The sequence below is a fragment of the Tenrec ecaudatus genome, chromosome 12, assembly GCF_050624435.1.
Source record: "Tenrec ecaudatus isolate mTenEca1 chromosome 12, mTenEca1.hap1, whole genome shotgun sequence".
In the NCBI taxonomy this organism is placed as follows: domain Eukaryota; kingdom Metazoa; phylum Chordata; class Mammalia; order Afrosoricida; family Tenrecidae; genus Tenrec; species Tenrec ecaudatus.
Genome location: NC_134541.1, coordinates 70,701,641 through 70,714,051, shown reverse-complemented (window position 1 = coordinate 70,714,051; position 12,411 = coordinate 70,701,641). Strand labels below are relative to the sequence as shown.

Here is a 12,411-nt window from a genome sequence, read left to right as displayed (position 1 = left end):
AACCATCAAATCATTTTCATTGCTACTTCATAAATGTAATTTTGCTACTATTATGAATTGGGCAACCCCGGGTAAAGTGTCGTGACCCACAGGTTGAGAACTGCTACTCTAGAGCGATGTTTTTAGTTTATTGATTCTTCAGCTCCAGCTTTAAGATTCATTTTTATTTCTTGATATCCTTTAATCTTTAAGAGAACATGATACAAAATAAGTGACCTTCAAATTAGCCATTCTAATGCAGGGTTTTGAACTGATCCATCCTAGTTCAGTCCCATACTGTGAATTTGCATTTCCACCCCAGATGTACAGAATCAGATTCACCTGGAGACACATAAAACCTACCTCAGTATTTTCTTAAAACGTGTATTTTAATTCAATGTATCTGGGGTGGAAATTCAAATTCTCAGCAGTGGGCTGAACAGAAATGAACTTGTTCTAAGTTCTATTCTAAAGTGGGTATTTTTGTGGGTTAGTATATGAGTCTTTTAAAGAATGAGAGAGAGATTTTTACTCTCCGTAAGTTTCTGGGCTCCATGCTGTCTTAGCTACATGGGTTCAACAGATACACAATGGGTGGGGTGTTTAGGTTTCAAGGTCTCTAAGCCAGCCAATAAAGTCATGAAATCCACCACCGTGTCAATGTTCTGCTTCTGGGTGGTTGTGTCCTTTAACACACATAAGGCACTCAGCCAGCTAAAAGAGATTAGCTTAGAGGTGTTGGCTCGAAGGAAAAGAAGGATCACATTAAGGTCATTGAAGGGGCATCCCAGCCTCTTTCTGCTGAGGAGATCAAAAGCGGGGAGCATCTCATAGATGGACAGGAGTTGTTTGTCCCACCTGCACAGCTGGGTGATGTTGTATAGTATCACTGGAACCAATAATGTGTACATGACTACACAAGAGAGACTAACAATCTGGAAAAGAGACAGGAAAGTCAGCCTGCATGTGATAAGATGGGGGACATGGGTCTCATCATTTAGCAGCCCTCTCTTGATGGAACAGCTGAATTCCTCTTGGAAGAAGATATCCAGGTGGAAGTGGCCAAGGTACAGGTAGATGGTTGAGATGAAGATAAGCAGGAGGGCATTCCTGAGGAGGTAGGAAGCCACTAGTGAATGTGAGCGCTGCTTGCATGCCAGGTAGTGCTCCAGCAGAGGGAACTCAAAGTATCGGTTTCTCCGAGCCCTGGGCAGAGGAAGAAAGGAGGCAAGGTTAGGAGTAATCTAAACCAAATCTTTTGATATCCATGTGGGGGAAGTCACAAAGGATTCATGCATCCAACATGAAATTTTTGACTAACATGAGAATCTAGCTTTTCTGAGCACAAACTACTCCTTAAGTATGAAGTGTAGTGCAATAAACGCAGAGAATCATCCATGATAAAGGAGTGGTCACACTGAGCTTCCACTCAGCAAGGCAGACTAAACCTCTTAGCTGAAGTAGACTCCTCAGGAAGCAGTAATGCTTATTCAGGGATCACATGCATGGTGTTGAAATAACTACATTCGAGTTCTGGGCCTCTGTACTCTATTTACACAGAAAATCAATTCATTTTATAAACATAAATCTGTACATCAGTGATTGAGAGCTGCAGTGTTTCCTACAGAAACTTATCTGGCTTGTAGGGCAGAAAAGACATGTAAATATGAAAGAAAAATTGATTTCATGTATTGCTAAAGGATAGAGAACTCTTGATAGGAATTATAGAAAGATAGTGGGATGATATAGGTGTGTTCTTGAGAAGTATGATTCAGAGGATAATTTAAAGAATAATCGGAAAGGAGTGAAAGAGACAACTCACTTCTCCAGCTCATCCCAGAAAACATGCACGTGGGATTCAGAGCTCTTCTGGATCTTCACCATGTGTTGCACCAGGCGGATGGAGCGGTTATAGGATTTGTCCAGTTCTCTGATGATGAACAGAAGATCTGAGCTGAGCGCCGGCACTGCTGTATACTGCCACAGCAGAACTGGCAGGTACATAACCATGGTCAAGGCCAGCAGGGAATAGGGGATAACCTGCAGGGGGAGAGTTAGTTGAGGAGGGAGTCCAGAATGCTAAGATCTTGTGCAAAGACTTCTGCCATAGAAAGTAAGGTATTGTGATGTAAGACCCAGGATGTAAGGTTCCCTATGGACTTAAATGAATTTAAGGAGGTTGGGAGAGGCAGGATGGCAAATCTCCATGTTCCTGGGCTCCCTTTTTAGATCTAGGGTCTGTCTAGAGATACAGGAAGTGGGTGAGAGGAGAGGAGAGGGAAAAGGACAGAAGGTGAGAGTGAGAGAAAAGAAGGGAGGGATGGATGAGAATGAATCCTTGTGGGAGCATTTTCATTTAACTTTTAAAGCCCATTCAGGGGCTCTAACACTGTTGACTTTTACTTACAGTCTCTAGCTCTCACCCACTGCCATTTTAATTTGATTCCCACTCAACTACTACGGTGACATGAAATTAATTACTTATGGTTCTTCCACCTCTTTCTCTATATCTGCTAACAAATGATTGGGTGGACCATACAGAAAGGTGTAGAAGACTACTGAGTGTGTGGGTGTGGGTGTCAGTTTTGCCTTCCTCTGTGGATATAAGGGCCATCTCAGAAGCAAGAAGACAGAATCCCGGGACTATCAAAGAACAGGCACTAGTGGAGAGCATGTGAGATCCCTGTCTCAAGTGGCAGAGACTTCCACATGCGGGATCCTCTTCTAAAGTGGTAGAGATAGAAGAAGCAGCAGTGACAAGAGCAGAGACCGTGAACCCAGACCATGAGGCAGAGCAGCCGGCAGGTTTTCTGGCTCACATAGCAGAAGCCAAGAGCCCATGTGGCCGAGAGGTTGAGGACTAGAGAGAGACTTGGTTGCTGTCTGAGGAGGGGGACTGCTGTGGATCAAAGATGGCATCCTTACTGTTTACTCATCCTGATAATGGTCAATTCCCTAAGAATCCCCCATAATTGCGAGTATTATCTGTTAGTTTTTTGGTTTTATTACACTACCCACTGTCTCCCATTCACCCATGTTTCTGTTGTTTGTCACCCTGGGTTGGGGGTGGTGGAGGTTATATGTCAATCATTGCAATTGGTTCCTCTTTTCTCCCCACAACTTCCCCCTATCCTCATGATGTCCCTACTCCCATTATTGTTCCTTAGGAGTTTGGGGTCCTGGATTCTGTGTGTTGAGAGCTCTTATCTGTATCAGTGCACATGATCTGGTCTAGCCAGATATATAAGGTAGAACTGTGGTCTTGATAGTGGGGGTGGGGTGGGGAGGAAGCATTAAAGAGCTAGCGCAGCGGTTCTCAACCTGTGGGTCGCGACCCCTTTGGGGTTCGAATGACCCTTTCACAGGAGTTGCCCGATTCATAACAGTAGCAAAATTACAGTTATGAATGAACGATGAAAATAATTTTATTGTTTGGTGGTTACCACAACATGAGGAACTGTATTAAAGGGTCGTGGCATTGGGAAGGTTGAGAACCACTGAACTAGAAGTATGTTGTATGTTTTGTTGGTGCTATAGTGCACCCTGGCTGCCTCATGCCTTCCTGTAACCCTTCTGAGAGGGATGTCCAATAGTCTACAGATGGACTTTGGGGCTCCACTCTGTGCCCCCTCGCACCATTTGCATCAATATGATTGTTTGGGGTCTTCTGATGCCTTATACCTGATCCTGCGGCACAACATGATCATACATGCTGGTGTGCTTCTTCCATGTGGGCTTGATTGCTTCCCAGATAGATGGCTTTTTATCTAAGGCACTTTTATCTCAAAACCTTTCAGACTCCAGATGCAATATCTTTTAATTATCGGGAACCACCAGCTTTCTTTAATACATTTGCTTATACACCCATTTTGTATTCAGTGATCATGTTGGGAAGGTGAGCATCACAGAATGCCAGTTTATTAGAATAAAGTGTTCTTACATTGAGGGAGTATTTGAGTAGAGGCCTAATGTCCGTCTGCTACTTTTTTTAATTAAAAGATCATTTTATTGGGGGCTCTTACAGCTCTTTATTTTTGTTTTTAACCATTATAGATACATTTTATTTTATTATTTTAAAAGATTATTTGATTGAAGGCTATTCCAGCTCTTGTAACAACAGTTGTATCAAGCATATTTGTACATATGTTACCATAATTATTTTTAAAACATTTATGTCTGTGAGTTTTGTGTAACAATTTCAATAGATTATTAAACCCACCAGAGAAGTCGAGTGCTTCTGGGAGGATGGTGGGTTTCAGAATAGCAATGTCTGACCTCTGTCTTGAGACTGTCAACCTATGGTTGGTGTAGAATTGGATTTGTTTCCAAATTGAAGTTGGGGGAAATCAGTTGTGCCCCTCCCTTCACCCCATGCTCTTTACTCAGCTACCCTATATAGGGTTCCCCAGGCTGTAAATCTTTACAGGGACACATAGCCTCACCTTCCTTCCAAGGAGAAGCTGGTGATTTTGAACTGCTAACCTTGTGGTTATCAGCCTAATACTTATCCATCAGTGCTAGCAAGGCTCCTGAAAGCCTCAATAGATAGAAGGTCTAGTCTTTTCTCCATGTAACATTCCTTGAATCATGATGCATATTGATCTTTCCTTATCTCTGGGTTATTGCTGGTGCCAAACACCATCAGGTGCTATCTTGGAATTATTTGGGACATCTATATCATTTCAAGTATGTGTATACGTCTTTGCTACTCAACCACACCATTAGCTACCTGAGATAAAAAGTTTTTCCATCTATTTCCTCATAATGCCTTTCATATTTCAGAAGTTTATGTCCAATATCTTGACCACAGTAAAAACTCTACTTGTAAAAGCTTTTTTAAAGCTACATTTGTGTTATATTCGTAACATGTATTGTTTCATTTGATCTTCATCACGGTGCCATCAGCTTGGTACTATTAGTGTTCCTATTTTACAGGTAGAGAAAGTGAAGCGTTACACATTTAGTTGGTAAGAGAGCCAGAATTTTCAACTAGGCTATCTGATTTTGAACTTATACCTTCTGAACCAGAGATTCAGAAGCTATTAGAAGAGCATTAGAAGAAAAAGAGACAGGAAGCATATTTGATTGCTGTTGGAGAGAGGAGAAAGTTGATGTGGTGTGTGTATGCGTGCCCATGTGTGTGTGTCTTTCCTGAACTGAATGAGAGACAAAGCAAGGGAAGCGATAATGGGCCATGAGAGAAAACTAGAATCATTGCATTTTTGTCTAAGAAATGATTCTTTAAAGTATACTCTTACCCCTTGGGAGTCTGTTTCAACTATCAGGATTACAGTAGAACATAAAAGCTTGTTTTAAAATTTTCCAAATGATCCTGATGATGAGACAATTTAACCATCTGACACTAGTGTCTTTAACCTATAGCCATGTAGATTCTGCTTGAACTTTCTGTTCTAGAGACCTTATTTATGGTTTTCATTAAGTCAGTCATTTGTTTAGGTCTTGAACTATAGCATTTTGAGGCCTTGAAAACTGTTGTGACTAGAATAAGCTATGAGTGGCCTCTGATTCAACATTGTACTAGACATGTACAATACCTCTACTCTTTTGTCAAACCCACCCAGAAATACTAAAGGAGAAAAAACTCCCATAAGAAAAGAGAACAGGACAGGGAACACAGGCCAAAAATATGTTAAAAATTGAGAAGCAGTAGCATAATATGAGATAGCAGACTTTAGGGAAGTTGGAAATTTGAGTTAGGGGCAAGGAAATGGTTTTGTACCAAGAAGACTCAGGTTGGAGAAACCAAGTCCAAAAGCCAAACCAAATGCCATGGAGTGAGTTCTGACTTGAATGGTTTCTTTGACTGTTTCTGAGACAAGATCTTTAAGAGAACAGAGAGCCTCATCTTTCTTCTGTGGAGCGGCTGGTGGGTTTGAACCACTATGCCACTCTACCCCTCCTCTTGGCAGAAAGCTTGAGATTTTTCCTCTTTGGAACGAATAAACCAAAAAGATTCTGCACTTAGATCCATCAAGGGCACAGAACCATACCTAGGACAAAGGAGCTAAGCAAACATATGAAGTAAGACCTGCAGCTGAGTTCCCAGAGGGCTAGCAGCTAAACAATATCACCTGAACCCAACCTCCTTACACATTGAGAACTCTTCTTGGGGGAAACTGACCATCAGACAAGAAATGACCCATAGAGTTTACTCATGAAGTAATCCAAGGGATCCCCTGAAACGGAATGCTGCCAGTCAACAGGCTTTACCAGTATGCACAACCCTTCTAATCAGGTGTAAAGATCACTAAACATTTGAGGAATGCCTGAAACTTGGAAAAGACCAAAAGAAACAAAAACAGGAAGAAAGAAGAGAAAAGAGGATGGAATTGTGCATTTCTATCCTACTCCACTTAGTTGTGGGCAGCCATCGAGTCCCAGCCCACTTTACCTTGTGTGGCCAAAGAGACTTTGTCTTGTATTGGCCCTCTTCATCCTGCTTGTAGTGAACCAGTGAGTCCCAGCAGGAGCTGTCCACATAGGCAGCCTGGTGTGCACTGAAGTTACTTGGAGCAAAGCAGCTAATCGGAGTCCCTGGAACAAAAATACAGCTTTAAGGCAGTCATGAGTTAGAGGGGAGGCTAGGAGTATCTAAGTGTCCAACATTCTGAATTTGGCGGCCACTGCCCTCCTGTGCCATTTCCTGGGTTCTGCTCCCATTTTGCTATATTAAGACATGCTGTATCGCACTGTTTGCCCACTCCCACACCACCCTTCTGACTCATGGCATTGTTTCAGTGTTTCTGCCTCATGACTATGTTTCAGAGCAGAACTGTGCTCCACAGCATTTTCGATACTGTGACCTTTTAGAATTAGAGCTCCAGGACTTTCTTCTGAGCTACTGCTGGTAGATTTGAACTGCTAACCTTTCAGTTAGTAGTGAACGCGTCACCATTTGTGCCTCCCAGGAATGACTCATATTTGCTTTAGGCCTGCTGTAAATGTGCTCTCAGCCTTTGAAATCTGGCAGTTCTTTTTTTTTATTTTAAAGTTATCTCTGGATGCCCAGAGTAGCAGGCAAGTAGCACCGTTAGTTGTCCCATAATTATCTCCTGAGGCCTGGCAGTTTTTGTTTATTTTAACAGTCTTGTTTTAGATGCTTTATAATGCACATTGGGATATGTAATAAGCAAGCATAGTTAATAGTTTTTTTCCCCAAAACCATTTTATTAGGAGCTCATCTCCATAGTTTAACCCCATTAAGCTGTTATACAGTTGCTATCACATCAGTTTCAATGCTGACATCTTTTGGACTTAAATATTTAGAATATGTTTGCCTGAATGAGTCCCTAATAAAATGATGTTAAAAAGAAGAAAAAGAAAAAGGGTGGGCGAGTGGTGATGGAAGGAATGAGAGCGCGCAGGGAGCCTCTTGCCTTTTGTTGTCCCATCATTCCCCAGAGAGAGGCAGAGGTGACAACCAGTATTTCTGTCATTTTGGGGCTAAAGCAGGGGGAGACTGAGACACTGTGGAAACCATAGTAAGTGACTAGCATGGAAAGGAAAGCTAGAGTCCCCCATTCTCAGGAAATCCACTTTCTCTCTGAAAGAGGCAGTGTGCTTGTTCAGTTTCTCTAGAGCCGAAACCACATGATATATTTTTATTTCTAGCTGAGATGGTAGAAAGATGGAATAGATTCATCTATTTCCTATTAGGTGCCAGTTTTGTCAGGAACTTAAAATATGTGCCCAAATCTATATAAAGCCCTAGTTGAGAGTGGGAAGAAGACTCAGAAAATAAGTCATTTTTTCCAAACTTTAGACTCTAAAACCTGAACCTTTAGTGCTTCTTTGTTCCGAAGAAATGTCACCCAATTTTTCATCTTGAAGAGAATTAAAATAAAATTTTAGTTATTGAAATACCATAAAACATTAATGCTGAAGCTAAAAGAGCATATTTATAAGTTGTTGGGTTTTTTTACTGCAAAAGATTAGAGCTGATGAAAAAACATTTTTTAAATTGTGTTAGTGTTCTAAACATATGCATACTCTGCCTTTGGGTAATCCCACCAGCCCAAAGTCAGCAAACAGTCTCTGTGAGCTCTCACTTCAGACCTTATACTAATGAAATAGCTAGACTTTATTTTGTACAGGATCTTGGAATCAACTTACCGAAGGAGAATTCCTGGGCAAATGCGAGGGATATCAGCAACAGCGGGAAGCCCACAGCTACAAACTTCACCATCTTGTCGAGAGGAAGTTCCAAGCGCAATCCTTTGAGTTGGGGGCTTTTGTATTCAGGCAGGAGGGCATCTGAGAGCATGAATTCTGAGACTGTGTGTGCAAGTGACATGATACTGGTGTGTGTGTGTGTGTGTGTCTATGTGTGTAGTTGGTAGACAGGAGACACTCGGAGGTGGCAGTGTGTCTGTGTGTGTGTCTGTGTGTGTAGTTGGTAGACAGGAGACACTCGGAGGTGGCAGGATGGTCCAAGGCAGATGAGAGGAAATGGCAGCTTCAAGCTACTGACTTTGAACAGAGTATCTGCAGTCTAGCCTCATGGATATCATTGCAAGGAGAAGGGGTGGTTCTCTCAATAACTGGCCAGGCCTAGGGCCAGGCACCCTAGTAATTAAAGGGAGGCATAATCTTAGTGGTAGTGGGTACTTCTTGGGTATGGGCTGGACTTTACCTAGGACTGATTGCAGGCTGCTTTCCCTGGGGCTGGTCCTAAGCACATGGGAGTTCCACTGTGGCTTTATGCTGCCCTCTCATTAATAAAGTATTTTCTGCTGTGTGGTGGAGAGGAGGATGAGGGCGTGCTCTGGAATCATGCCTCTATAATCGGTGTGGAATTTAGGTGGAGCAGGTTTCAATCGATTCAAGGTCTTTATTTTATGGATTATGGTTGCGGATGTACCTTCCAGGCTAAGTCAGAATTACCACTAGTCTTTGTCCCAATGATGATTGTAGTTCTGAGCCCTGGCTCTTTCCTAGAAACAGCCCTATCTATACTTGATGTTAAATTTCATTCTCTGCCTTTGGTCTTCTAAAATATTTCTGCCATGTATTTTCAATTCCTTTCTAGACACGCCTACTCTCTGGAAAAGCTTCGTGGGATGGATGCATGGCAGTGTTGAGTAGTGGAAAGAACATAAACTTTTAAATTTGGAGGGAAAACCGTCCACCTGTCAGTACTCATTTTTTATTATGTGACCTCGATTAGACCTATATTGAAGTTTTAGTAAGATTCAACTTGCCTTTAGTACTTCTATTCCTAGAGGCTGACTGTGGGATACTAACACTGAGGGAAATAGAACTGGGATTTAATCCCTGATGGGTACGGAGGGAATCTGGAAAACCACCACTCTGGTAGTTGGAGATATAGTCCAAGTACATTTTCCTGCAGTAATCTCTCTTTTCCACACTTTCTTCCTCTGCAGCTGTGCTGCCTTAAAGTGAGCACATGGTTGATTTTATCTCCCTATAGAAGCAGCCATTCCTATTGGCTCTATCTCTTCCCACTGCGGCATCTTCTCATACATTCCTCCAATAGCAGATGTGCATAGGGGGACTTTATCCCCCAGGCCTGAATTAAAAATGTTTACCACAAGCCTGGATTTTTGGCTATATTAATTTTGTCATTAAGTTTTGCTTTGACAGCTTTCAATGTATAGAAAATAACCATGTCGCCCATGTAACTCTTTTGAATTTTTTTAACATGCTATTAGGGACTCATACTCTTATCCCAATCCATACATACATCAATTGTATAAAGCACACCTGTACATTCTTTGCCCTCATCATTTTCAAAGCATTTGCTCTCCACTTAAGCTCTTTGAATCAAGTCCTCTTTTGTCCCCTCCCTCCCCGCTCCCCTTCCCTCATGAACCCTTGATAATTTATAAATTATGATTTTGTCATATCTTGCCCTGTCCGGCGTCTCCCTTCACCCCCTTTTCTGCTGTCTGTCCCCCAGGGAGGAGGTCACATGTAGATCCTTGTAATCGGTTCCCTCTTTCCAGCCCACTCACCCTCTACCCTCCCCATATCACCCCTCACACCCCTGGTCCTGAAGGTATCATCCATCCTGTATTCCCTGTGCCTTGAACTCATATCTGCACCAGCATACATCCTTTGCTCTATCCAGACTTGCAAGGTAGAATTTGGATCATGGTAGTTGTGGGGGAGGAAGCATTTAAGAAATGGAGGAGAGCTGTATTCTTCACCGGTGCTACATCACACCCTGACTGACTCATCTCCTCCCCTAGACGCCTCTGTGAGAAGATCTCCAGTGGCCAACGAATGGGCTTTGGTTCTCCACTCTGCACTTCCCCCTTCATTCAGTATGGTGAGATTTTTTTTTTTTTCTGATGATGCCTTATACCTGATCCCTTTGACACCTCGTGATCACACAGGCTGGTGTGCTTCTTCCATGTGGGCTTTGTTGTTTCTGAGCTAGATGGCCGCTTGTTCACCCTCAAGCCTTTAAGACCCCAGACACTATCCCTTTTGATAGCCGGGCACCATCAGCTTTCTTCGCCACATTTGCTTATGTACCAGTTTGTCCTTGGTGATCGTATCATGGAGGTGTGCACCCAATGATATGATTTTTTTGTTCTTTGATGCCAGATGACTGATCCCTTTGGAACCACGTGATCACACAGGCTGGTGTGTTCTTCTGTGTGGGATTTGTTGCTTCTGAGCTAGATGGCCACTTGTTTATCTTCAAGCCTTTAAGACCCCAGACGCTATCTCTTTTGAAAGCCGGGCACCATCAGCTTTCTTCACCACATTTGCTTTTTCACCCGCTTTAGCTTCAGCGCTTGTGTCGGGAGGGTGAGCATCATAGAATGCCAATTTAATAGAAGAAAGTTTTCACGCATTGAGGGAGTGCTTGAGTAGAGGCCCAAGGTCCTTCTGCCACCTTGATATTAAACCTATCAATATAGGCACATAGATTTATTTCCCCATATATATATATATATATATATATATATATATATATATATATATATATATATATATATATATATAGCTGCATATGTGCATGTCTTTGTCTAGACCTCTATAAATGCCCTTTGCTTCCTAGCTCTTTCCTCTATGTCCCTTGACTTTCCTCCTGCCCCACTATCATGCTCCGTCCCACCTGGGTTATAGCTATACCTCTTCGTTACCTTACCCTTGATCATTCCCTACCAGGCCTGCCACTCCCACCTCACCACCAATTTGGATCCCTGTTGTTTCCTTGTCCCTCAGTTTGATAACACCACTTCCTTACCTCCCACCTCCCCCTATCCCAAGTCCCCCCGGAACTGTTGGTCCTGTTGTTTTTCCTCCAGATAGTTCATCCAGCCTATCTTATTTAGACAGACCTGTGGAGATAATAACATGTACAGAAACAAGACAGAGGAAAACAAAGCAACAGTATACAACAAAACAATAACAACAAACCACTGACAAAGAACAAAACAAAACACAACAAGAAAAAAAATGCTTGTAGTTAGTTCAAGGATCATTTGTTGGCCCTTAGGAGTGTTTTCCAGTCCAGTCTGTTGGGGCACCACGCCCTGGCCCCAAAGTCCACCTTCAGCATTCCCTGGGGATCTTGCTGCTCTATTCCCTTGATGTTCCGCTGCACTCCCCCAGTGCTTTGCCTCGGTATGGTGGGATCAGGTCGGGCACAATTCCCACACTGTCTCCAGTGCTGTCCCCTGAAGGGCCATGGGTCAGTGAACGACGTCAAATCTCACAGTGGGGCTGCCCATGTGGTCCTCTCTGTGGACTGGCTGCTATAATTGGGGTCATCGTCCTCAGGACCTGGTGGGCCAGGATGTGCTCCACTCTCTCCAACTCCCCCTTTTTCTGATCCAGTGTGCTCTGATCAGTTAAAGTTTACTGTGGCAACCTGGCCAATAAACACACGTGGGGTTAATTGAAGGGTGGAAAGATAAATGGCTCAATGATTCTCGCCTTTCTAGTTCTTGGGTCTCTTGCTTTCTGATGGTTGGACCAGGGTACCATTGCCTTAGCCAGTTCCCTGCTTCTGCTGTCAAAGCTCATCCTGAAAGACATTCCTGAGGAGAAGCCACATTGACCTATCCCGATGCAGCCCTGGGTGCTGGAATAGCCATGTGAAGACCCCTGAAAGCGCTGAGATGCTTACATATTCACTGATTCGGCTTTCCTCCTGCAGTCGGCATCATTGCATGTATTTTGTGAGAAGGAGGAGGACTTTGTGGATTGATGTCAGACATATGGGCTAATGTTGAACTTCTGGGCTTGGGCAGCACGGGGTTGGGATGTCTTTTTTATGTGCACTTACCCTTTATATAAAATTCTCTCATACATATGAGTTCCTGTGGATTTGTTTCTCTAATGTACCCAGAGTATTACCTGCATGGAGTGAGGTAAAGGTCCTGCTTCATTTATCTTCAGGTAGATAACCATTTTTTCCAGTACCACTTGTTG

General features: G+C 42.9%; 1 protein-coding gene across 1 annotated transcript; it reads right to left on the bottom strand.

Annotated features, from left to right (window-relative positions):
* Window positions 1–545: 545 nt before the first annotated feature.
* Window positions 546–8,293, bottom strand: PANX3 (pannexin 3). The gene is made up of 4 exons (XM_075528001.1): window positions 8,113–8,293; window positions 6,392–6,534; window positions 1,802–2,019; window positions 546–1,185 (listed from the first exon to the last, which is right to left on the bottom strand). Exons 1-4 carry the CDS (start codon window positions 8,291–8,293, stop codon window positions 546–548), a joined length of 1,182 nt encoding a protein of 393 aa, XP_075384116.1.
* Window positions 8,294–12,411: the final 4,118 nt, after the last annotated feature.

Coding starts and splice junctions, on each gene's coding strand:
- PANX3 (XM_075528001.1), bottom strand. CDS start 8,293: ATGTCACTTGCACACACAGTCTCAGAATTCATGCTCTCAGATGCCCTC. Junction 6,535..8,112: donor TGCCCAGGAATTCTCCTTCG/GTAAGTTGATTC, acceptor TTTTTGTTCCAG/GGACTCCGATTAGCTGCTTT. Junction 2,020..6,391: donor AGTCTCTTTGGCCACACAAG/GTAAAGTGGGCT, acceptor CTCCCCCTGCAG/GTTATCCCCTATTCCCTGCT.